The sequence below is a fragment of the Oncorhynchus tshawytscha genome, linkage group LG03 (genome assembly GCF_018296145.1).
Source record: "Oncorhynchus tshawytscha isolate Ot180627B linkage group LG03, Otsh_v2.0, whole genome shotgun sequence".
In the NCBI taxonomy this organism is placed as follows: Eukaryota; Metazoa; Chordata; class Actinopteri; order Salmoniformes; family Salmonidae; genus Oncorhynchus; species Oncorhynchus tshawytscha.
In genome coordinates, this window is record NC_056431.1 from 36721921 (window position 1) to 36749452 (window position 27532).

At 41.4% G+C, this 27532-nt stretch overlaps 1 protein-coding gene across 2 annotated transcripts in view; it reads left to right on the forward strand.

The window, feature by feature from the left end:
• The window catches only part of LOC112234908 (collagen alpha-1(XVIII) chain), a 169788-nt gene that overhangs the window by 68767 nt on the left and 73489 nt on the right, over positions 1 to 27532 (forward strand). Inside the window, exons 1-2 of one of the 2 annotated variants that reach the window (XM_024403226.2) lie at positions 5643 to 5949; positions 25058 to 25599. In XM_024403226.2, the coding sequence (XP_024258994.1) occupies positions 5763 to 5949; positions 25058 to 25599 (729 nt within the window). In that variant the 5' untranslated portion in view covers positions 5643 to 5762. Of the gene's footprint in view, positions 1 to 5642; positions 5950 to 25057; positions 25600 to 27532 lie in introns of those variants that run through there. The other variant, XM_024403234.2, reaches the window with a different exon arrangement.

A 27532-nucleotide genomic window follows, 5' to 3' on the forward strand; every position in this document is an offset into this window, starting at 1 on the left:
GGCAGAGCACACACCAAGCTGAGGATATTCATGGCCACCCACTCTTTTCGCCAGACTTCCAACCCCTATGAAACCTTGCAAACCCTGTGAACTATCTCTATCACGCATTACATTTCACATTTAAGACACATTTAGGCCCTGCCCATTCATTTCATAGCCTCACTAAAAACACTCTAGTTGGATTTCTCCAGACAACTGCATCCATGCTAAGTCTTTGTTCTACTCAACAGTATAATTCTCTCTTTGGGTATGGTGGGAGGCAGAAGGCTCTGGCATCTGATGCACAGTGACTGGACTTGGAGAGGGAGGGGCACACACACACACACACACACACACACAAAGCCGATATCAGAAAAGGGGCAGGATGTGTCTGTGCACGGTTAGAAAAAATCTACCACACACTTAAAAAAAAAAGTTTTATAACCGACAGGTCGGATGTGAGAGCAACGGAGGAAGCTAGCTCTGTGATCACGATGGGGCGAATGCACAGGACAACACATTAAATCCTCCTTCATCCTAATCTGTGAGAATCAAAGAGGGAGATGGGTGTGTGGATGTATATGAAGTTGTAACCGGAATGAAGGGGTGGTAACTTGGACTCCACATGGAAGTAATTCAATAGACTGCTTTATCTGAAAGTTGTGACTTGTTAATTTCCTTAGAAAACAGGCAAACAATGGGAGACAAAAGACATTATAACAGTGTTGTGCTAATATCTTCTCTGGTGAGGGAAAATTAGAGTATGAGTTCATTAACCTTTTGTTTCTGGTGTCAAGTGATCATTATCCATTTCCAAATCCCCTTCCTTGTCTTAATTACAAACCTCATGTGGCCAGTGGGGAGAAACGCACAAGAGCGATTTACCAGTTTAGTTCAATCGCTGGATGTCTGCAGGTTTTCCGTGGTTTACAGTAGACTTTTGTTGTTTTACTGAAGGATAAGTGTAGTCGATCCAGTACATTACCCTAAGCACTGCATGCATTTATTGAATTACAGCAGAAAAAGGGTCTGCTTTCAGTGCCTGGTTTAGTATGTTATTTTTGTATTTTCTCATTAACTGCTGGCACGCCAAACATATACCTGAAATATTTTCCCTGGGAATGGAGCTCAAATTGACTTAAATGCAGATTAATGGTAGTCCTATTTAAAGGTGCAGTGCAGTTAAAATGTGATTTCCTGCTAATTTAAAAATATATATATTTCCTCACTGAGGTCGACACAACACTAAAAATTGTGAAAATGTTAATTATTCCCCTTTTGTCTTAGGGCTGTTTGAAACAAATGTCTGGAATTTCAGCCTGTTCAGGTGGGATGGAACTTCTGGTTGAGGGAGCGGGCTCGAGACCACCCTATCAGACAATCAGGGCTGTGTATGTAAATATCTTCACATCTGACTGAGCATTTCAAGGACCAAAGGAGGCTCAGGGAAATAAATCATAAAAAATATATCTTAGTTATTTTAATTAAATAATCCATGATTTATTAGATTAACAGTGATGATTTAAAAGTACAATTACAAAAACTGCATAGGGGCTTTAACAGTTTTACAGTAGCAACCCTGTCTTTTAGTCCTCTTGGAAAAGTTTTGCAATGTTTCCCCTCAGATCCAGCAAATGGTCTTTGGCATGTTACAACCAAAGCCTCACTTCCTCATAGGAAGTGACTGCCAGTATATCCTGTGCAATGGGGTTACCTCCCTCTCTCCCTCAAGGGGCAAGCAAGCATTCATCCCAAGAGGAGGCCACTGAATCAATATGCATTTCAACATGCTCCAACTTGCTTTTTGAGACTTAACTAAATTAACTTAACTCAGGATGGATGACTGCCCATGTTCGCACAGTAGACTAGCCTGTATCATATTAGAAGATCATGCTTCAATACTGTTTCACCTTAGACCCTTTTCTTCACAGCCCTTCTAGAAAAATGCTTATTTTGGAGAAATAACACAAAACTTGATTATACCAGTAAGTCCCAGACCAAGTTAATTACCTATTTCTTTTACTATTTTTGTTCCCATTAGATACAGTAGAGGCTTTGATAAACAAGGCATGACATTCTCTTTGACTGACAGCGATTGTATGACCCTGAATCTCAAAAAAAATCATTGTTTGTTCACCACCTCCCCCACTCGCCTCAAACTAACATGGAGACTCCAAGACAAGGGGTGAATGGGACCCTCACTGACCCTGAGCTATGCTGAGACACAAGTCACGCCAAGGGATAAAGTTGTCATGCCATGTGAAGAGATTTCCATTGACAAGACTCCCCAACATAGGACCACTGAAAATTATATGGGGGCCGTGGGCAATGCGTTTGCGGTTGAGTTCCTCTGTCAACAAGCAGAACCTATACACAGCCCCAGCATGTTTTTTTTATTTTTTTTTAAAGCCTCGTGCTATTAGAGAGCGACACAGCCCCTCTTCCTTAGATCGCAACGCTCCCATTAGCAGATGTCAAGGGTCTCTGTCAACGTCCCCCACAGGCCATCCTGGAACCAGTCTGAACAAGACAGTGAGACCTAGGATTACTATGTAACCACACGCAGCATGGGGCCCCAGAAGCAGGGGGGCCTAGACAGAGTGGAAAATTAATTATGAGGTAGGGCAGGAGACAAAGATTTATGTGAGACTTGGGAGGGAATGGTATGCACAGAGGGTGGGAGAGAGAATAAGTGAAGAATTTTTGTACAAGTTCATCCACCTTCGATCCACCCTGATATGTGTTCTTGATAGAAACCCGAGTACACAGAGTTCATTTTGCCAGGCGATATGTTTTGATTGCTCTCAAACTTAATAAAACTCTGGGAAAGTCCCTCTTAAGAAATGATGTGATTACTCATCTCTGGATCATAGAATTCGATTTTGATCTCGTGTTCCTAGACAAATGGATTGTTAAATGTATCGTTGCATTACTGGCTCTGTCAGATAGCTAATAAGCTATTTTATACTGTTTGGTGAAACGAATGTGTGAATGTGTTCACCGCATTGCTGTATTTTTATCTTTCACACAAAAGATAAAGAATGTAATTAATGTCATGTTTGTTTATATCCCTCTATACTTCAGATCAAATGACAGAGGTAGAGAAGAGCAAGACCATAAAACCCTGAACACTCACTCCTCATGCTCCTACTTGTAATGTAAAGATTCACAGATGGTCAAGGGAGCCCAAGCAGTCCAAATTAAAAGCCCGCATCGTTCAGAAAATGGATTAAAATGTTACTAATAGCAGGTTCACTAATGTTTAACTCCGAAAATACCTCTTATCTGTTGACTGAATTGATGCATCCTCTCCTTCGGTTCAGTAGCCCATCAAACCGTTATGCATGTACAGTAACTGCATATGACTGTCAGATAACAACTGTGTACACAGTGCTGCTCAGTGCTACAACTGCTCGCACCAACGAGAGGTTGGCCTATCCCTGTTCTAACAGGATACACCTGTGTGACTCCTTCACCATTCACATTGTCAAATAATAGGCTTTATTAGTTGAGTGTCAACCAATGTAATTTGCTGGATCAGTGTTACCAAGTGCACTGTAGATTTCCTTTTTTTTTACTGGAGTTGGACACAACTAATGGTCAACTGCTGGTTGGGGTTTTCAATCATTCAGATTTTATTTTGATTATTCACGTTCACAATAAGAAATTGTTTTGATAGTTTTGCTTTAAACGGTCAGTGTATTTAGTCATTTTTACATAGGGTACAGCAGTCCTTTTTGCGAGCTGTGCATGGTCAGGGCAGTCATTGGTCAGGGTTGGAGAAACTCTATGTAAAATTCAAAACGGTCTAAACCATTTGTTTTGGAGACGGGGTAAAACATAAATATTGACATAGCACTAGCTCAAAACATTTATATGCAATAAGTATAAGTTAATCAGTGGGTGATGGTGATTTCAAATAATAAGTTGGGGGAGAAGACAAGCATAAATTGCCTCCACCGCTAATCTGATAGTGGGGTGGAAGATGCTCAGTCTTCCCTATGGCTCAACTCAGGTGCCTACACACACACACACTATGAGACGGCCATTCAGATTAAAGAAGTCATCCCATCAGCAACACATTTTAATTACATTTGTTTTGTTTTTTAAAAATCCAACCTAATCGCAAAAAATATAAATGCAACATCCAACAATTTCAAAGATTTCACTGAGTTAGTTAATATAAGGAAATCAGTCAATTGAAATAAATTCAATAGGTCCTAATCTATGGATTTCACATGACTGGAATGCAGATATGCATCTGTTGGTCACAGATACTTTTTTAAAAAGCTAAGGGCAAGGATCAGAAAACCAGTCAGTATCTGGTATTTGCCTCATGCGGAGTGACACATCTCCTTCGCATAGAGTTGATCAGGTTGTTGATTGTGGAATATTGTCCCACTCCTTTTCAATGGCTGTGCGAAGTTGCTGGATATTGGCGAGAACTGGAACACACTGTCATTCATGTCAATCCAGGGCATTCCAAACATGCTCAATGGGTGACAGCTTCCAGGAATTGTGTACAGATCCTTGCAACATGGGGCCGTGCATTATCATGCTTAAACATGAGGTAATGGAGGCAGATGAATGCACAATAATGGACCTCAGGATCCTGTCATGGTATTTCTGTGCATTCAAATCGCCGTCGATAAAATTCAATTGTGTTCCTTGTCCGTAGCTTATGCCTGCCCATACCATAACCCCACCGCCACCATGGGGGACTCTGTTCACAACGTTGACATCATCAAACCACTTGCCCACACGACGCTATAAACGCTGTCGGCCACCTGCCCGGTACAGTTGAAACTGGGATTCATCCATGAAGTGCACACTTCTCCAGCGTGCCAGTGGCCATCGAAGGTGAGCATTTGCCTACTGAAGGAGGTTAAGATGCCGTACTGCAGTCAGGTCTAGATCCTGTTGAGGACGACGAGCAGCAACTCTGGTGGACATTCCTGCAGTCAGCATGTCAATTGCACACTCCCTCAAAACTTGACTGTGGATTTGTGTTGTGTGACATAACTGCACATTTTAGAGTGGCCTTTAATTGTCCCCAGCAGAAGGTGCACCTCTGTAATGATTATGCTGTTTAATCAGATGTCAGGTGGATGGATTATCTAGGCAAATGAGAAATTAGCACTAACAGGGCTGTAAACAAATTAGTGCACAAAATATGAGAGAAATAAGCTTTTTGTATATATGGACCATTTCTGGAATATTTTATTTCAGCAGCTCAGGAAACATGGTACCAACACTTCACATGTTGCTTTTATATTTTTTTTTCAGTATAGATGCGTATCGAATTGTTCATGAATGGAGAAGTGCACATCCTTAGGTCCTGCTACTTTTACGTACTTTAGTTTTTATGATAGGGGGTTTCTCTTATTATGCTTGTACAAAGAGATTAACTCAGGAGGAACAAATGGCAATTTTCTATAAAACATTGAAAAGCAGCAACATTTAAATTGAAAGGCAAGCAAACATTTTTTCTAAAGGTATCACAGCAGAAGAGACCCTTTTCACTGCTGTGACAAAAGGAGTGTAGGAGGGAAAGATTAAGAGTGTAACCAATAAGGAAGAGACCTCCCTCTGCCGTCCCCCCCTTTGAATTAAGACACTCCTCTTCACTTTTCCCCCTCTGGCTGGTGGGCTGTGTGTGGTGACTCTGCAGAGTACTGGATGAGAACGGTGCATGTGGAGTGAATCAGTGGCTGTGGGCAAGTCACAGTTCACTCTGGGAGCTTGATCAACGCTGCTGGTGGAGTACTAGGGGCAGCAGCAGGATGGATTGCAAGATTGGTGTCTCTTTTTTACTGGTACTCTTGTTGGGTCGTAGTGAGGCGTTGTGGTTTTCCTGGAGCAGTACAGACGGCACCACTGAGGCCCCAACGCTGGACAATGAGGGATCTGGGAACCCGGACAACGTTGGAGAAGATGGGGCAGAGATCATTGACGTAGCTAGTGGGAAACGTAAGTTTGTACAAACTTGGGACCAGAATTTGAAGGCCACAGAGACCCACAAGCTGACCACTGTGTGGTCACAAGCCAGGAATGAGCGCCCAATTGAAAAGGATGCCCATGGGTCCACGTCAAGGGGAAGTAAACCTGGTAAAGGCACCTCTGCAATATGGGGTCTGGATCTGGTCTCTGGGGGTGGTCAGGGGTTGGGAGTGGGTCTGGATTTGGATCTGGTTCTGGTTCTGAATTCGGATGCGGGTCTGAATTTAGTTCTGAATTTGACTGTGAATTCAGCTCCAGGTCTAAAATTGGTTCTGGGTCTCAATTTGTATCTGGATATGGGTCTAGCATTGAATCTGAATCAGGAGCTTCTATGTGGGAGAACCAGGAGCGAAAAGTTATACCTACAGACCTCACGGGTTTAGCAGAGAATGTCAGTGTGCTTGCTGGGACAGAGCATGGGACGCTGGGTATTACCCAAGTGGACCTTGCAGAAAGTGCTTTGAACAAGCACCACAGAACAGGGGCATGCTATGGGTTACCCCATAGACAGTCAGCCTGTCCCAGGAGTTAATCTCTCGAGACAACTCGGAGTAGCTATAAAACAATTAACTGTAGCTCTAGTTGGAATGCCAATCATTTTAACTCAACAGAGTACTTTCAGGTACTTTCAGTTTCAACAACTACCACTCTTGCTACTAGTGAGGCGCCTGCCCCAAAATCCCCATGTTGCTTGCTCATAGATTCCCGTTTGCTTTTTTGCAAATCCATGCTTTGCGGTGCCCAATTTTCTCAATCCCAGCAGCGTGGAGGACATCCGGACTGTTCTGGTGGAGTGGGTGTGGCTCTTGCGGTCATGCTGCCACCATAGCCTGGAGTGTTTTTTTCTGTTTGCTGCTAGTGCCCAGGCGAGGTCCTGCTGGACAGTCCTCGACGACGGCCACTCTCTTCCCGATGAGAACGACTGGTATCAGTGCTTGTCAGTTAGTAACAGAAAGGTAATCCCTGGTTAAAATGTATCCCATTTTTTGGAATCCATTTTAAACCAGCAAATACCCCCCACCCCCACCCCCTCCTGTTTTGTCTTTACTTTGTCACCCAGTTTTTGTCACCTCGGTAGTCCTTGGACGTTTGTCTTGTTTTTTCGGGGTCATCCTGACACATATGTGTGTTTTTAAGTGCATAATATGAAGGTACAGGTGACTAATGAGTGTGTTTCCATTTGCCACTCAACCCATTGGCAAAGACAGTGGTGTGAACATAGACTAAACAAACATGGCACTGGTGGTTTCCAGGTGCGGCCTGAACCTGTTGCATGTCAATTTATGTCCAAGTCTTCCGGTTGGCATGTGACTGATAACTAAAATATATAAGAAAGTATTAAACACACACCATATCAATGATTCATACTCTGCGTAACCAATCGGACAGGAAAGTTAGATTTTCTGGAGAGCTAGAGGTGGCCTCTAAAGATCGTATACAATAATGTGATTTAGTTAAGGTGCAAGATAAAGAGACTGCTTTTAAGGTAGAGCGAAAAGAGTATTGACTTAAATGTCAAAGGGGGACATGTTTTGGGCACACCTAGTTTTAGATTATTCAATTAAACCTGAGTACATTGCTGAAGGTCACAGTTTCATTCCATGTTATATGATTTGTTCCTCCCAAACTTAAAGGGAGTATTTATAGAGCAGTCATTTGTTTCAAGTGCATTTAAAGGAGGGAGCGACACTCTGAAATGCACTGTACATTCTATACATTCTCTTGACATGCAATCTTTACACCAACAAGCTGTCACTTATGTGTATTTATGGCATAAATCATTGGAATATTGATAGCACATTTTACAAGCAGTACTTATGCATGGTAATTTTGGATTGAAAACTATCGCACTTTTCTTGTATGAATTGCTTGCCAAAGTTTTGATGTGCATTCGGCTCTCTAAATGTTCAAATTAAGCTGTCATGTTACATTGAGCGCATGGGAAGTGATTATTTTGGCTTTTGTGGTTTGGCCCTATACATTCAACCAGGGAAAGGGAAACCTAGTCAGTTGCACAACTGAATGCATTCAATCAAAATGTGTCTTCTGCAGCCAACCCCTCTGAATTAGAAAGGCGGGAGGGGCTGCCTTAATCAACATCCAAGTCATCAGTGCCCGGGGAGCAGATGTTGTTGAGGGTTAACTGCCTTAAGGGCAAAGTGGCAGATTTTTTTACCTTGCTGGCTTGGGGATTCAAACCTTTCGTTTACTGGGCCAACGCTCTAAACAGCTAGGCTACCTGCCCAACTTTGTGTGAAAACATACTTGCGTGACAGTTTACCTTATTTTAGCTTGGTGACATATTGACACCAGTTGTATGTCGTTCAATGGCCTTGAGCATGATAGGGAAAGAAGAATGGTACTGGTAGATAAAATGTTTTTTCCCTGTACAACATAAACCTTATTCAGTCTGCATATAAAAGTGGGAACATTGTTTTCAGCAACAGACTTATTTTGAATGAGACTGACTGAACGTGACATTTTTTTTCCTCTGCTAGTTGCGTAGAAGTAGGGTTGTGCAATAATTAGCCTACGCCATTAGTGTACCAGGATCGTAGTTTATTATTTTGTTAAGTCAGCTCTCAGCCATCACTGATCTCTCTTGCAGCCTCCGATCCCATTAGACTCCACCCTGCTGTTATAGCACAGTGAGAGGGAGCGCTCAGGATTCACTTTTGGCCCGAACATGTCGTGGCAAAATCTCTAAACCACATATTGTGCTTCAATTTATTTCTCTTTGCCAGGTAGTCATTTGGAGAAACGTATGGTTATGTTTCTTACGTCAAATTAGTGCATTTTCTTTCATGCACACCTTTTCAAACACTTCAACGGGCAAATTTTTGAAAATGGAAAACATAAATCGTGCTACAATGTTGGAGAGGAGGTGCTGTGGGTATGTTTAAATGTTAAATGAATACGTAATTCGAAAGGAACAAAAGACAAAACATTTTCCCTATAAAGACCTTATAAATGTGACTATGGTTAGGGGTAAGGCATTCCACAGTTTGCAAGAAGTACAGTGCCTTCAGAAAGTGTTCTTACTCCATGACTTATTCCTCATTTTGTTGTTACAGCCTTAATTGAAAATGGATTAAATATATTTTTCTCACCCATCTATACACAATAGCCCATAATGACAAAGGGAAAACGTTTGTAAATGTATAAATTAAATAAAGAAATACCTCTTAAGTATTCACACCCCTGAGTCAATACAAGTTAGAATCACCTGTGGCAGTGATTACAGAATTTAGTATTTCTGTGTAAGTCTCAGAGCTTTGCCACCTGGATTGTACAATATTTGCACATTATTCTTTCTAACATTTTACACGCTCTATCAAGTTGGCTGTTTATCATTGCTCAACAGTCAACTGTAACTAGGTCCCTCAGAATGATTCAATGTTGTCTTGGCAAGCAACTCCATTGTATTATATATTATTTGTCTCCCAGTGTCTGTTGGAAAGCAGACTGAACCAGGTTTTCCTCAAGGCTTTTGCCTGTGCTTAGCTCTATGCTGTTTCTTTTTATCCTAAAAAACTCCCTTGTCCTTGCAGATGACAAGCATACCCATAACATGATGCAGCCACCACCATGCTTTAAAGTTGTACTCAGTGCTGTTGGATTTCCTCAAACATAATGCTTATGCAGGACATAAAGTACATTTCTTTGCCACATTTTTGGCACTTTTACCTTAGTTTCTTATTGCAAATGGGATGCATGTTTTGAAATATTTTCATTCTGTACCGGTTTCCTAATTTTCAATCGTTCATTTAGGTTAGTATTGTGGAGTAACTACAACGTTTTTGATCCATCCTCAGTTTTCTCCAATCACAGCCATTAAATCCTGTAACTGTTTTAAAGTTACCATTGGCCTCATGGTGAAATCCCTGAGCGGTTTCCTTCCTCTCCGGCAACTTAGTTAGGAAGGATGCCTATTTCTTTGTAGTATTATGTTTTTACTCCTGCACTTATTAGGCTTGCAATAACAAAGGGGTTGGATACTTATTGATTCAAGACATTTCAGTTTTTTATTAATTTGTAAAAATATCTAGAAACATAATTCCACTTGGACATTATGGGGTATTGTGTGAATCCTGGCTGTAACACTGTGTAACATTGTGTGAACACTGGCTGTAGTTGTGGAGAGTGATGCGTTTTTCACCCTGACCAGGGCGGTGTATTTGGGGTTTCAGCAAGTGCTCTCTTTCATATCCACAGGCTTTACAGTCTTTTTACAGCACTGCTATCTTTAAGACAGCTTGCTCCACTGACAGGCTTTAGTGGACAAGTTGTCTCTGGTCTGACCCTAAGTGAATCTGTGGAGTCTCAGAAGTGTAGGAATCGCCAATGTGATTCTCTAACATTCTGGATATGTACCAGCTAGGTGAAATAAAAGTCACATTGTAAATGTGACCGCCGGGCTCGATTCTGTCTTATGTAGCAAAATTTGAAATGGTGTTTTTTACATTGGAGAAAGTAGAGACTCAGAGCTAGACAATAGTATATCATACACTACAGTGGGAAAGTTACACTGCTTTGAAAGTTTATAAACTTGTAACCCAACTTTTGAGAAAATGTCCCTTGATTGTGTTGGTACCTACTGGAGCGCTCTTCTTTGTCTATACCCATTCAGAAGATATAGTTTGGCCAAAAATCTGGTTGTTAGTTATTTTGGTGATGTTGCTACAGATGCGACCCAGTAGTTAATTAATTTTTACGTAGTTGCTATGCAAACTGGCTGGTTGTCTGTTCTAAACAAAATGGTTGCTATGCAGGCTGGATAATGTTCTACCCAACTTCAGTTAACAGTCACAACAAACCTTGAACCCGGAATGACAGTACACTAGCTGCATTTCCATTTATTTAAACTTTTTTTCTATTGGTATTTACTTGGATGTGTGTATTAGAATGATGGTGATGCATGATTTCGCATGGCTCTGAAAAAGTTCTCGACAGGCAGAGGTCGGAAAGGCAGACAGTGAGGCTTATATTAACCCCCGCTGCACCAAACAAAATGCTAGGCTGGAGGCAAGCGGAAATAATGCAAGTTCAGATAAATACAATGATGTATGCTGTAGAGTTAATGTCCCTTCATTGGAACTAAGGGGCCTAGCCCGAACCATGAAAAACAGCCTCTGACTATTTTTCCTCCTCCACAAAACGTTACAGTTGACACTGAATTTTGGCAGGTAGCATTCTCCTGGCACCCAGATTCGTCCGTCGGACTGCCAGATGGTGAAGCGTGATCCATCACTCAAGAGAACATGTTTCCACTGCTCCAGACTCCAATGGTAGCAAGCTTTACACCACTCCAGCCTAGGCTTGGCATTGCGCATAGGGATCTTAGGCTTGTGTGCGGATGCTCGCCATGGAAACCAATTTCATGAAGCTCTCGACGAACAGTTATTATGCTGACGTTGCTTCCACAGGCAGTTTAGTGTTGACAGTAAGTCTGTAGTAAGTGTTGCAACTGATGACTTGCGATTTGTACGCGCTTCAGCACTCTGCTGTCCCGTTCCGTTTGCTTGTGTGGCGTACCACTTCACGGCTGAGCCGTTGTTGCACCTAGACGTTTCCACTTACAGTTGACTGGGGCAGCTATAGCAGGGCAGAAATTTGATGAACTGACTTGTTGGAAAGGTGGCATCCTTTGACGGTGCCACGTTGAAAGGCACTGATCTTTTGGGGCGGCAGGGTAGCCTAGTGGTTAGAGCGTTGGACTAGTAACTGGAAGGTTGCAAGTTCAAATCCCCGGGCTGACAAGGTACAAATCTGTTGTTCTGCCCCTAAACAGGCAGTTAACCCACTGTTCCTAGGCTGTCATTGAAAATAAGAATTTGTTCTTAACTGACTTGCCTAGTTAAATAAAGGTAAAAAATAAATATCTTCAGTAAGGCCATTCTACTGCCAATGTTTGTCTATGGAGATTGCATGGCTGTGTGCTCGAATTTATACGACTGTCGGCAATGGGTGTGGCTGAAATAGTTGAATCCACTAATTTGATGGGTTGTCCACATACGTTTGTAGTGTACTTTTGGTCATTTTGGTCTTTCCAAAGCTATTTGTTTTTTCAAGCATTGAAAGAACACCCTGCCAAATGTCCCAAGGTGTAACATTCCCATGTTGTCCATTTCTGAGTTGATAGGATTAGGAACATTGGAGTGTGAGATGATGTGAAAGATGGAGTCGGCAACATTTCACAAATCCCCAAATATTCCAGAGCCCATTTAAAAAAAAAAAGCATTCTGCCTTAACATTTATGTTTCTGCTGTGCTCTGTAGAGATTACCGGTAGTGTACTTGAACAGTATCATGTTGCCTGCGAACTGCACAGCTGGAGGTAGTGTATCCTGTCTCATCTTCCTAGTGGCTTTAGTTTTACCGCTCAGTCCTCGGAGAGCTTCTATGAAGCCTAATTTTAGGATGAGTATTGAAGATGTTTGATGTCGGACTATCCGTGCTAGTATTCTTTTTCCAACGTTGCATATGAGTTTATTTGCTCTAGAGAGGCAACAACTGATATGATGCAATGTTCTCATGGAGAACATATTTTTAAGAGCATGTAATGTCTTTGGTCGGGTAACCCATTGGATTGTCTGGATTGTCTGGAGACTCACTTTGCCGTGGCTAAAGAGTGATTTTTGCGCATGTGCAGGATTTTTTTTAACGTAGCTGCTGTCCACACTAAACCTAATCAAAGTTTATTGGTTGCGTTCACAGATTTGCAGATGTTATCACCGGTGCAGCTAAATGCTTATGTTTCTCGCTCCAACAGTGCAATAAATATCTAGCAGTACAATGACAATACACGCATAATCCAAAAGTAAAAAACAAGAAATTAAGAATTATCAGAACGAGCAATGACTTAGTCCGGAATATAATATATACTGAGTTTACAAAAACATTAGGAACACCTTGCTAATATTGAGTTGCACCCCCTTTTGCCCTCAGAACAGCTTCAATTCGTTGGGGCATGGACTACAAGGTTTCAAAAGCGTTCCACAGGGATGCTGGCCCATGTTGTTTCCAATGCTTCCCTCAGTTGTCAAGTTAGCTGTAAGTCCTTCGGGTGGTGGACAATTCTTGATACACAGGGGAAACTGTTGAGAGTGAATAACACTGGAGGTAGTGTTGCAACGTTGCAGTTCTTGACACAGTCAAACCGGTGCTCCTGGCACCTACTACCATACCTCATTCAAAGGCACTTACATATTTTATCTTGCCCATTCACCCTCTCTATGGCACACAGACACAATGTCTGTTTCAATTGTCTCAAGGCTTAAAACTCCTTTAACCGGTCTCCTCCCCTTCATCTACACTAATTGAAGTGGATTTTACAGGTGACATCAATAAGGGATCATGGCTTTGACCCGGATTCACCTGATCAGACTGTCATGGAAATAGCTCCTAATGTTTTGTAAACTCTGTGTATAAATGGTGTAAAGTGACAGTATATGAATAGAAAAGGTTTTTACAGTAGTAGTTATATAGGATGAGCTACGAAGAGAATTGGGTAAAAGCGGGTAAAACAGTTCTATGTCTATACAGTGCCTTCGGAAAGTATTCAGACCTCTTGACTTTTTTCACATTTTGTTACGTTACAGCCTTATTCTAAAAATGATATATTAAAAATATATATATATATTTATCCTCAACAATCTACACACAATACCTCATAATGACAAAGCGAAAATAGGTTTTTAGAAATGTTTGCAAGGTATTCAAAATAAAAAAATAACTTGTTTACATAAGTATTTAGACCCTTTGCTATGAGACTAGAAATTGAGCTCGGGTGCATCCTGTTTCCATTGATCATCCTTGAGATGTTTCTGCAACTTGATTGAAGTCCACCTGTGGAAAATTCAATTGATTGCACACGATTTGGAAAGGCACACACCTGTCTATATAAGGTCCCACAGTTGACAGTGTATGTCAGAGCAAAAACCAAGCCATAAGGTATTGTCCGTAGAGCTCCGAGACAGGATTGTGTCGAGGCACAGATCTGTGGAAGGGTACTAACTCATTTCTGCAGCATTGAACGTTCCCAAGAACACAGTGGCCTCCATCATTCTTAAATGGAAGAAGTTTGGAACCACCAAAACTCTTCCTAGAGCTGGCCGCCCGGGCCAAACTGAGCAATCGTTGAAGGGCTTTGGTCAGAGAGGTGACCAAGAACCCGATGGTCACTCTGCCAGAGCTCTAGAGTTCCTCTGTGGAGATGGGAGAACCTTCCAGAAGGAGAACCATCTCTGTAGCACTCTACCAATCAGGCCTTTACGGTAGAATAGGCAGACGGAAGCCACTCCTCAGTAAAAGGCACATGCCAACTCACTTGGGGTTTTCCAAAAGGCACCTAAAGACTCTTAGACCATGAGAAACAAGATTATCTGGTCTGTTGAAACCAAGATTTAACTGTTTGGCCTGAATTCCTTTCGTCACGTCTGGAGGAAACCAGGCACCATCCCTATGGTGAAGCATGGTGGCAGAATCATGCTGTGGGAATGAGTGGCCCAGGCAGAGCCCGGACTTAAACCTGATCGAACTGGAGAGACCAGAAAATAACTGTGCAGCAATGCTCCCCATCCGACCTGACATAACTTGATAGGATCTGCACAGAAGAATGGGAGAAACTCCCCAAATACAGGTGTGCCAAGCATGTAGCGTCATACCCAGGAAGATGCTTAAATGTCCTCTCTCCGCGTGTAGCACAGGGGTCATTGCACTTTAAATAGACAAGAACAAGGATTTCGACACCCACCATCTCAGATTTTTCTGAAATCATTTCTGCTAGCAACAGATAAGATTAGCATTCCTGCAAAATATATTTTTTAAATATAATTTAATTTAATTATAGGATTCATATAATGTTAAATAAATATTGTACCTAACATCCGGTTTGGACCAAACCTTTTTCTATCAGTGAATTAGACATGATGAATCCAATGGAATCGTCAAAATCCACCCATGGACTCTCCACAACCCATGACAATCCCACCCCAACAACAAGTATATAGTAACAGTTCTCGGTGTCTGACAAGTTGTATGGAGCTGCGGCTCGGAGTATTGTCTTCATCCTATGTAATGTATTCCCAGTGGCTTTGGTGATGTTTTTTTAAAGATTTAAGTCCCATCCTACATCCTGATATTACAAGATTCTGACCACTATATGGTGCTGTTCCTGCAATTAGGTGAAAAAGTTGAGAGTATGTTAAAGGAGTAGTTCACCCAAATTACAAAATCGTACTTATATTGTCATGTTTAAATCATCCTAAAGTGTCTGAAATGTATTGTGTAACTCAATGATTTTACTTATAGATGTGGATATGATGCATGAAAATGCTAGTCTAGGTACCATTGACTTGTATTGAATTTGTGCCACAAATGCAAAGAAGTTAGTATTTGACACAGTGGCCATAGAAACACAACCAAAGCATGGGTTGATGTCATACCTTGTCCATAGACTGCTTATAAGGAAACCAATATATTATAACCAATAACCATTTTTTTTATCACCTAATAGCAGGAACCACACCATCTATTGGTCAGAACATGGTATTTGTATATTTTGTATTTTATTCGGAAAAGCAGCAGCTACTCTTCCTGGGGTCCACACAAAACATGAAACATTACATAATACAGAACAGTAATAGACAAGAACAGCTATTTTTAAAAGCACACAGAGCCTACATATCAATACATACTAACTACCTAGGTCAAATAGGGGAGAGTTATTGAGCCGTGAGGTGTTGCTTTATCTGTTTTTTGAAACCAGGTTTGCTGTTTATTTGAGCAATATGAGATGGAATGGTGTTATTGGACACATGGAAACATGGTATTATCAGGATGGGACATAAACCTAACAACATAAATTACTAATTTCTCTGAATACAAAAAAAAATAAACATCTCCAAATTCACTGAGAATGCATTACATGGGATAAAGAAACAATAGTTAACTATAAGTGCACATCTTTACTTTTCGTACAAATTTAGAACACTATGGCATTAATCATTGTCTCTCATCTGATGCATGCAGTATCTAAAATTGAATTAATTAAGATATAGTCAACAGTCGCTGCTGAACAGAATCTGACAAAGCCCTAATCTGATGCTTAGTGTGAGGTTGACCTAAATTATCCTATGGCCTGGCACAACAAGTATTATGCTGTTCAGTACTTGACCTCAAATTGACCTCACAACTTCATGGTGTACTCTTAACACTGAATAACATGGTTCAAACAAAGGCAGGGAAAGCAGGAAAATAACGCCAAACCCATAGTCATGTCTAATGCAGAAAGTCCAAAGTAACATACAAACAGTCCTTGTTTGCCTCCAAATGTAATTTGTTTAATTTAGTTATTAAACATTATATAACCTTATAGAGAACATGTGCTTTGAAAACATCAGGTAATTCGATTTTGCAACCATGGGGATTCCATGTGTCCTGTTGATCTTTTGACCCCCATAAGAACAGGTCTAGACAACGTAAAAGCTTGTTGTGATGCGAAAGGCATTATTGCAGTTATCAGGCGCCCCAAGGGATGTAGTAATTGGTGACGAAGCATAGCAGCATAGCCAGAGCGACTCCAAAGTTCACCAATGATGACATTCCCAATCCACCAGATATTTCCCATTTTCCCATGGAGAGTTTTGGAATCGAACTGGCCACCAGATACAGGGTTGCGCCCTGACTTCAAATCCCAAACTGTCACTTCCCTTCGTCTCCTTATCTTCAGGAGTTCTGGGATTTTCCCTGAAAGAACCTTGATTGGGCAGTGTGATGATGATTGCATCGGTAAGCAAATTGAAGTGGGTCTAGGGTGACAGGTAAGGTGGAGGTGATATGATCCTGGACAAGTCTCTCAAAGCACTTCATGATCACAGAAGTGATAGTAGTTTAGTTCAGTTACCTTTGCATTCTTGGGTACAGGAACAATGGTGGCCATCTTGAAGCATGTGAGGTCCGCAGACTGGGATAGGGAGAGATTGGTATCAGAGGAAGGCCCTTAAAAATTGTCAAAGACTCCAGCCACCCTAGTCAGACTGTTCTCTCTGCTACCACACGGCAAGCGGTACCCGAGCACCAAGTCTAGGTCCAAGAGGCTTCTCAACAGCTTCTACCCCCAAGCCATAAGACTCCTGAACATCTAGTCAAACGGCTACCCAGACTATTTGCATTGCTCCCCTCCACACCACTGCCATTCTTTGTTGTCATCTATGCATAGTCACTTTTAATTAAATCTATGTACATACTACCTAAACTAACCGGTGCTCCCGCACATTGACTCTGTACCGGCACCCCCCTTTATGTTATTTTTTACTGCTGCTCTTTATTTACTTGTTACTTTTAGCTCTTATTCTTATCCATATTTTTGAAACTGCACTCTTGGTTAGGGGCTTGTAAGTAAGCATTTCACTGTAAGGTCTACATCTGTTGTATTCGGTGCATGTGAGTAATAAAATTTGAATTTGAATATGTCTGTAAACACACCAGCCAGCTGGTCTGCGCATGCTCTGAAGACACAGCTAGGGATGCCGTCTGGGCCGGCAGGTCAAGGACAAGTACAGATCAGGGTTGGGTTATAAAATAAATATCCGAAACATTGAACATCCCACAGCACCATTTAAATCTATTATTAAAAAATGGAAAGAATATGGCACCACAACAAATCTGCCAAGGGAGGGCCCCCCACCAAAATTCACTGACCAGGCAAGGAGGGCATGAATCAGAGAGGCAACAAAGGAGCTGCAAAGCTTCACAGCGGAGATTTGAGTATCTGTCCATAGGACCACTTTAAGCCATACACTCCACAGAGAAAAAAGTAAACAAACGTGTGGTGTTCACCAAAAGTCATGTGGGAGACTCCCCAAACATATGAAGACTGTACTCTGGTCAGATGAGACAAAAATGTAGCGAAAACGCTATGTCTGGCAAAAACCTAACACCTCTCGTCACCCCCGAAAACACCATCCCCACAGTGAAGCATGGTGGTGTCCGCATCATGCTGTGGGGATGTTTTTCATCGGCAGGGACTGGGAAACTGGTCAGAATTGAAGGAATGATGGATGGTGCTAAATACAGGGAAATTCTTGAGGGAAACCTGTTTCAGTCTTCCAGAGATTTGAGACTGGGACGGAGGTTCACCTTCCTGCAGGACAATGACCCGAAGCATACTGCTAAAGCAACACTCGAGGGGTTCAATGGGAAACATTTAAATGTCTTGGGATGTCCTAGTCAAAGCCCAGACATCAATCCAATTGAGAATCTGTTGTATGACTTAAAGATTGCTATACACGAGTGGAACCCATCCAACTTGAAGGAGCTGGAACAGTTTTGCCTTGAAGAATGGGCAAAAATCCCAATGGCTAGATGTGCCAAGCTTATAGACATATCCCAAGAGACATGCAGCTGTAATTGCTGCAAAAGGTGGCTCTACAAAGTATTGACTTTGAGGGGGTGAATAGTTATGCACCCTCAACTTTTCCCTTTTTTAGTCATATCTAGTTTGTTTCACAATAAAAAATATTTTGCATCTTCAAAGTGGTAGGCATATTGTGTAAATCAAATTAAATAAACCCCCCAAAAATCTATTTTAATTCCAGGTTGTACGGCAACAAAATATAAAAAATGTCAAGGGGGTGAATACTTTCGCAAGGCACTGTAGGTTGATTTGCTTTCACCCTTCTGCCCAGTTCATCCCAAACCAGCTTGATGGGGTTTAAGTCTGGAGACTGCCATTCAATGATTTGAAGCATATGGTCTTGTTATGTTCTTCTACGATAGTTCTGACATTGCCTGGAGGTATGCTTTGGGTCATTATCTTGCTGTAGGATGAACCCCTGACCAACTAGGCGTACACCGGAGGGTCTTGCATTGTGCTGCAAAATGCTGTGGTAGCCATTTTGGTTAGGGGTGCCACTCACTCTGGATCCAGCAAAAGAGCCCCAGACCATCACACTTCCTCCATGTTTGGTGTCACACTGAGGAACCATCCTTTCGCCTACTCGACGGCGTACAAAACCCCTGCGTGATGGACTGAAGATTTCAAATTTTCATCAGTCCGTAAGACTTTCTGCCACTCTTTAGTAGTCTACTGGTGGTGGTGCTTCATGGCCCAGGCAAGCCTATTTTTCTTATTTTGCCATCTTAGCAATGGCTTTCTTACTACCATTTGACCTGTCAACCCTGCATCTCGAAGTGTTCTCTTCACTGTTGAAACAGACTTGCTTACTTCGACCAGTGTTAAGCTGTGCTTGATGCTGTTGCCCTGTGAGCTGCCTATCACGCAAGCTGTTGACTCTCAAAAACGTGTCTTCTGATTCTGTTGTGGATTTGGCTTTGTTCCCTCCAGTTTCCAAGTACCTTTTGATGGTGTAGGAAACTACTCACACTGACACCTTGGCTTTCTTTGCAATTTCTTTCAAAGGAAAGACCTACACTTTTAATGGTTATAATGCTCTGTCTTTTGTTAATTGCATTTTTCTGGCCACTATGATAGCAAAATACTACTTCCTGTAGTACAATACTGTTCAAATAATGCTTAAGAGGGTGTAGTAACACAGTCTGTTCCAACACTGCTTTTAGAGGGTTTGTAAGTAATCAACAAAAGTTAGGATACCTGTAGGAACTGTTAGCATCAACTTTCAAGGCTTAATTAATAACCCATTCCCTGAAAAGGGCCCTTTTTTATAACTCTGAAATGTTCACGACAGTAGCAAAGAGATGACATGAGAATGGAGAAGCAACTTGCTGGCATTCCACGCCTACCACAAGTAACCAAAGGATCTGTTGTCACTGGTTCAGAAGTAGCCTTCACCAGAGCTGTGTTCGAATACTCATGCTAACCGCACTAACCATACTATTTGTGACTTGAATTGAGTATATAGTATGGATATAGTTAGTCTGCCAAAAGTTCCCAGATGTCATACTAAATTTGCCAAAATATGAATTATACACACAGAGGACACTATTTCCATACTTTAGGGCCCATAATGTAACGCTTTAGGAAATAAGTGTGGCTTTACATTGTTTTCAGATTTGAAGAAAATGGCGGAAAATATGCAGCCAAAGTACAACGAGAGCGAATACAAATTCATTGCTTTAACTAATTATGTCAAATGTTAAGAAAATGTTGAGCAATGTAATAAAGTAATGACTTTTCAAGTAAGTTACCTTACACGTTATGTTGTCTGACAATTTTTTAGCCACACACTGTCCTTATGAACCGCATAGCATAGCGATATGTTAGCTAGCTACCTGACGTTGGTTGGCTACTTATACCTCAAACTTTCCAGTATATTAACTATAGGCTATCTAACTACCCAACGTTTATTGACTTGCTTATTCCCATCATTCTTAGCTTAGCTAAATGGTATAGTTGTTGTGCGTTCTCAATGGACATTCGGGTGCTTTCGTAAATTCGCTCTGGATATCTACTCTGATTTCAGAGCACTCTCGTCTGAGTGTACCAAAGTGTAGAATAGAGTGCTCACCACCTGTTGAATATGGCCTGAGTCAATAAACGTCAGCAAAAAAGCATAATTAAATTTTTGCCAGCAGCACAGTTACAGTCACCAACGGTCTGGATAACATGAAAACTGCCTAACCAGCTCTGCTAGGATGAGTAAAATGGTCAGAGTGGTCTGGTTTATGTCTGGAAGTAGCTAGCAAGCTAGTCAACATTAGCTTGGGTGCTTGACTGCTGCTGTAAGGTCAGAACGCTCAAATCAACCCTACTCCTCGGCCTGAGCTTCCAGTGTGCGCTCAGAGAGCGAAAAGCTCAATTTCCACACAGACAATCTGACAACGCTCTGAATTTAAGAGCACACTCCAGATTGAATTTAAGAACACACCCGAAGTCGTAAAATGTCTAACTAGTAATTTGTTATGCTAACTAGCTAGCAAGGGGTTGCATAGCAACAGCATCAACTTTCCGTAGACAGGTGAAGAGCTAGTACACTCAACTGAAAGGATACTGTTCCGTTTACAGTATACCAAAATGTAGTATACAGTATGTTAGTATGGGTAGTCGAACACCGCTCAGGACTGAATGGCTGGAGTCTTGCCTGAAAAGGGTTTCCTACACTTTCAAGTTGCATTTGTGAATAAGCCAAAATCCATCTGAGAAAAATGAGCACATAGCCTACTTGGACACTTGCAACCCTTTTAATGACTCCACAATCCTTATGAGACCAGAACAAGCATATTCTTGGATGATTTGTTCTGAACATTTAATGGCGCTGCATTGTCATGTAGCTTACTCTTATTTATTTATTTGTTATTTGGAAAAAATAATATTTTAGGCCTATTTTTGTCCCAATTTTTTGTGTTTTTGCTGAGCTTTTTTCGATCATAAATGTGTTTTTATAGTGAATTATTGATATTAATGCATGGTGTAAAAACACGAGAAATGAAAATACTTTCTTTAAAACAAAAAGACATACTGGAAACTAGGTATTGTCTGTTTTTAGCTTTCAGCCTTTATTTAACCATATTCATGAATTTATATACAATATTCAGGCCATAACTGAACCAAATTCTGTAGATTATATATACAATATTCTGCAAATATGAATAAATGTTGCCTATATACAATATTTGTAGCCATACATGATTTAATGCAAAGCAGTAAACATACACATTTAATAACAGACTCATGAACACAATTAGGTAATAGTTAATGTACATAACATTATTTAGTAACCGACCCATAAACAAATTCACTCAAAAGTCTACAGCTGGCTTCACAGCTTCCCCAGCACTTCACAGCTTCCCCAGTAAACTCAACATTTGTGTAGCCTCACGAGGACAAAAGAGAAGCGGAGGAAGGAGTTTACTTCTGTTGTAGTGTTCGCTGTATATATTATGTGAAGGGGCTTCAGCAGAATGTGTATGTTTAATGTCTCAAAGTGGTGGGAAAACAGAAATGTGCGGCATTCAATCTTGTGGTCAATAAATGTAGAGGACATGACAAACGGGGACCATAAACCCCAGCAGGACCTTTTCAGAAGCTGTCCTATTCACTGCCTGATTGGCCAAGTCTTTTTAAACTGTCAATGGGTGACAAATGCTTATTTTGGGGGTTTGAATGGCGATCCTAGTTAAAATGCCAATCTTGAACCCCTGCACACAGTCCAATGTGTTTCAATAATTTCGTATGACTCACTGTCCTTTAGATGACACAATACCGGTGCATTCACTGACATCAGCAAAGGCATTCCTTTAGCTTTACGTTTGAGAGGGAAAAACCTTTCCATCACACTTCATAAACCCGGTGAAAAGTTGTTCCATTTCTCATTGTTGCAATACGTTTTGTCTTTATTTACTGATTGATTGATTCTAAATTGTTTAATAGGCACATCCACCATTTTGTCAGTATCCTGAGTAACAAAGGTCATTTTAGGGATGATGAATAGAACCCATCTGCAGATGGCCAGGCCTGTGGGTAAAACTCAATCATAGAGCAATGTTTTACACAAGTGCATAGAGTAGGCAATTTAAATTACTGAAAATGTGTATTGTTAGTTGTTTTGGACATTGTCTAGGCCTATATGATCAGGACTATTTTCTAAGTAAGAGAACATTAAACTTTTTTTTTGGGGGTGTAATTAACCTTTCATTCAAGTGTGCAGCTAGCAAGAGGCTGTTTAGTGGTGTTTTTGTAGCGCACGTGATGGTAGTTTGCTAAACAAATACCCACTGGATTGATGAAAATAATCATTATACAATTCTGCCAGGTGAGCATAGGCTACTTTGTAGTTAACAACATTTAACTGAGAAAGTTTTTGGGAAAGCCTTTCAATCTACCAGAAGACGCTAACAGCAACACGTGGTAGAGGTGCGCAATGCACACAGACATGCGTTCTTCTTGCCTCTTCAGAAAGTTGCAGTAAATAGGAATCGCTGATGCATTCTGGTCATGTCTTATGATACATTTGGGCAAGTTAATTCATTCTCAATACATTTAGTTGATTCCCTACTATGGTCAATACATTTTTGCATAGCCTACTGTTGAATTCCTTTTTAATGCCTGGATTCCAGGGGGGCCCAAACTATAATATTTGGATCACAGTGAGGCTCTCCACTACCAAGCCTTCTTGGCACCACGACACATAGCATGACTGGCTTTGTGAAACTCGTGAATGCATGCATCAGAAAACACAACTTCCCATTTGAAGTTTCTTCTTTAGCCTTGACAGAGGATTTTTGTATCCCATAATGTTCAATATTTATAGACATGTATTGTTTTATATTTTGAATTAGAATTATGATGAAATAGACTACTTGTGCAAGATTATTTGATGATCAGCATGCAATAGAACATTTAGTCTCTCTGAATCACAAGATCTTCGTGTTCTCTGTTTATTTCCCCAAAAATGTATGTACTGAACCCAGTCCAGAGTCACCCGGGGTGACTGAAGAGGGAGCACAGATATTTGGGGAACCTAGCTGTAGGACTTATGTTGCCCTGACTTTATGACATTTAACTGATGTAATGAAATTAAGGGGAACTGGTGTGTGTGCTGAAGGTTTTGGGAGAAGTCAGGAATTTCATTAGATAAATTCCATAAAATGAATGCATTCATTATTTTCATTCAATTCGGAAATGTATGGAATTTTGAGATGTTTTTTTTAATGTATTAATTCTTAGAATTGATCCTTATGCAGAGTATGCAGTGCATAATTGTTCTACTCTTTACAAAACTACATGCTGATTTGCGCTTAGACTTATATTTATTTGTGATGAGCTTGTGATCCAAAGAAATCCTAATTCTGTGTTGTAATGTGTCATAAGCATACGGTTTAGACTTTACATCTGTACTCGAATGTAAGGAACTAGAATCTGTTTGATAAGGCCTCAATGCTCATAGGAAGTGTTTTCTATACTTGTGCATCTGCTCTAACTGAATCCTACAGTGTTAATTAACTCCAATTTCATTTGCGGTACAATGAAGGGTAGTCATCCTCCCTTTTATAGTCACTCCTTCAAAAACGTGATTTTGTGTGAGTGATTCCCATTTCCCCCAAAAAATTTGCAGTCACTTGTTTGAATAGACTGGTTTTTATAAACATTTCCCATCAGACTTCCTATTTTCTGTTTAGCTGTGTCACCTATTTATTTCTGCCCTGTCTTGTAAGATACTAAAGAGTTACGTCAAATGTATATAGACAACGTAACAAGGTTGTGCCTTGCGCTATTGCATACAGTCAGTCATATCCCCCCTTGGATCTATTTGAAATGCTGTTTGATCACAAAATAAGTATTGGATCACTATGCTGTGTCCATGTAAAAAATAAAGTCTGAGGCTGGCTAGAATGGAATTCCCCTTATCCCATGTTAGTGAAGGAAGTCTACCCCCACACTCAGTCATGTATTCACAGGGGGCTTTGGCTAAAGTACCTCCAGTATCTGTTCAAGGAATTAGGTTCTTATAGGTCCCAGGAGAAGTGTTTTCCCCACCCTTTTTTGGATATGTCAAAGTTGATGTTAGTTTTTATAACCAACTCCATTTTAGGCAGGCAATAGGACTTGGCTTGTTTGAATTAGGTCCTTTGAGAAATTCCCCCATATAGGGTTGCCTTTCAAAAGTTAAGAGCTAAATGTAATTTTTTAGCTTTACAAAGTATTCTAGCAAAAACAATTGTTGGGCTGTGTGTCGGTTGCAGTTAACGCCATCCATGTAATGTATTTGTTTGTAATGTTTCCTTGATATCTCATGTCCATTCTCATTTGGAGTTGTGACAGAAGTCTTAGGAAGTTTCCCATGTCAGGTCATATTTCTTTCAAATATTAGGCCAGGAATAATTTATCTTTCATCACGTTAATTAGCATCTCTTCAAGTGACACCGGACACTGGGTTTAATGACGCACATGTAGTATTGCTGCCCCCTTCCCTCCCAAAAGACTCACAAAACACTACTAAGAAAGTGTTGGCAGTCTGCCTTTAACCCGCAGACCTAAACTCACTGTGTCAAACCCCAACAGACTAATAGATCTTTCAAATCCATTCCCGCCATGCAGCCCACCCCTTCATCGCCGTTTCCGGTGTGCTGTGTACTAACTTCCTGTTTCTCTCCTGTAGATGAGAGCAGCGTCTCCCTTCTGCAGCTGATCGGGGACCCTCCCCCGGCTGAGATCACCAAGGTCTATGGCCCCGACAACAGCCCCGGCTACGTGTTCGGTCCCGACGCTAACACGGGCCAACTGGCACGCGCCCATCTTCCCAGCCCCTTTTACCGGGACTTCTCCCTCCTCTTCAACCTGAAGCCCCAGTCCACCAATGGTGGCGTTATCTTCTCGGTCACGGACCCCTTGCAGCAGATCATGTATGTGGGTGTCAAGCTGTCGCCCGTGAAGGCAAACCGGCAGAACGTAATCTTCTACTATACGGAGCCCGACTCGCAGGAGTCGTACGTGGCGGCCACCTTCCCCGTGCACAATCTGGCTGACCAGTGGAACCGCTTCTCCATCTCCGTGCTGGACGACAAGGTCACCTTCTACATCAACTGCGACGACCAGCCCCAGGTGGTGCGCTTTGAGAGGTCCCCAGACGAGATGGAGTTGGAGTCTGGAGCCGGGGTGTTTGTGGGCCAAGCTGGAGGGGCCGATCCCAATAAGTTCCTGGTATGTATCATGCTATTACTGTATCTTTTGTTATCAGGGTCAGTGGCCGTTGTGTTTCAACTTGGTCGATGTGAGAAATGAATACCTTTCCTAGACTGATGGACTTGAAATGCAGTTCTACCCCAAACCCTGTCTTATATTTAACTTACAGATGACGGATTTTAATTTGATCCCTCTTTTGTGGCATTAGGAAATTCAAATGAGCCTTGTGAAACCCGCAGTTCTCTTTCTCTTCATGGAGTCATTCGGACCAGTGGGGCCATATTGGTCCATAATTCCGTTAGTGTATCCATTGTCACATAATGAATGGTGTGAAAACCAATAATAGGCTACTGTTTGTGATTCCCTGGCTCATTTGGGCCATCAGAGGACATAATAGCGTTTCTAGCGAACCTAAGGTTACGATTGAACTGTCAAATTGTAGTTCAATCCTGGTCTAGGGTGGTCTAGCGGTTAGGGCCCATTGCCTTCAGCGTGCATATAGGCCTACTGTGTCAGTGTGAGTTCAATTCCAGCCCACGCCCTTCTGGCACAAATAACTCAATCCACCCGATTTGACAAGATTTAGTTACACATTTAAAACATGGACAGTCCATCAATATTTTACCCACGATCTTGATAAGAAATTACCATACCAGACTTTGATTTTCGGCCATGGCTTGCCGGCCAAAACTTCTGGATGCTTCCAGAAGCTTTTGTGCATATGCGGATCATGTTCTGCGCATATTTTCAATGCATAGAGAACAGGCTACTCAGATGAATGGTGCTTGTGTAATAAAGTTGGGTCAAAGCTGTATCAATGTTTGCAAGATCACATAATGATCACAGTATTCTACCTAACAGAACCGAATATAATAGCATAGTATAACATTACTGTAAGACAAAAACACCACCACATTTAATCAAGTATGATCATTCTTAAAGCTGCAATAGGTTACGCAACTCAATATTAAGGTGTTCTTAATGTTTTGTACACTGTGTATATATATCAGTGTCAGGGGCAAGTGGAATCAGAAATGAGACCGATCAGATTTTCTGTTTTGAACAAGAGAATTGCATGTCCTCACAGCCAAGCTGAGTCCGGCGTGTGAAACGGTAACAGCCGTGCCTGGCTAATATCTAATAATTATTATTATGATAGATGTATTTTATATAGCGCCTTTCATTATACAGATACTCTCATACGCCCACAAACAAAGTACATCCTTTTTTAAATTTTTTTAATATTTTTTTTTACAAATGTATGATTTGTATGATATGATTGCCCTCAATTGGCCTGCTTTAAATCAAAACATAAAAGTGGTCTAACCCTGAACATCCACCTTCTTAAACACCAAGTTTAATTATTGGACTTCACAGTGGGGAAGCAATAAGCTCCAGCTGGCCCTCCCTGCCACCCCTTGTAAGTCCTGTAGCTGACCTTTCGACCGTTGCTATGCAGAACCCAGCACAAACTGACAGGTGCCCTTGTAAGCAGAGGGTACAAGCAGACAGAGTCTCTGAGCACTAAGCACCAGTGAAACAGGTGCCCCGTTGACCAGGCCGGTTGGTCTTTATTTCGTTTTCAATGCATTATTATCTAAGGCTGTTGCTCTCTCGTCATGCAGTAGATTGTAAGGTGACACTTTTAGTTTAGGGATCATGTAGTGGGCACCAATTTGCAGTTAAAGTGTGTATAAGTAACTAATTCAACTAGCTCTCACAGTTTAATGTCAGAATTAGACGTTCATCCATGTTTCTCAAACGTTAACAACTTTCTATCGCAGGATTCGAACTTGCAAACGTTGGTCCTGGTCGGCCCCTAGATGGGAGACCAGATGCTGCTGAAAGGGGTGTTGGAGGGCCAGTAGGTGGCACTATTTCCTCTAGTTTAAAAACATATCCCAATGCCCCAGGGCAGTGATTGGGGACGTTGCCCTGTGGAGGATGCAGT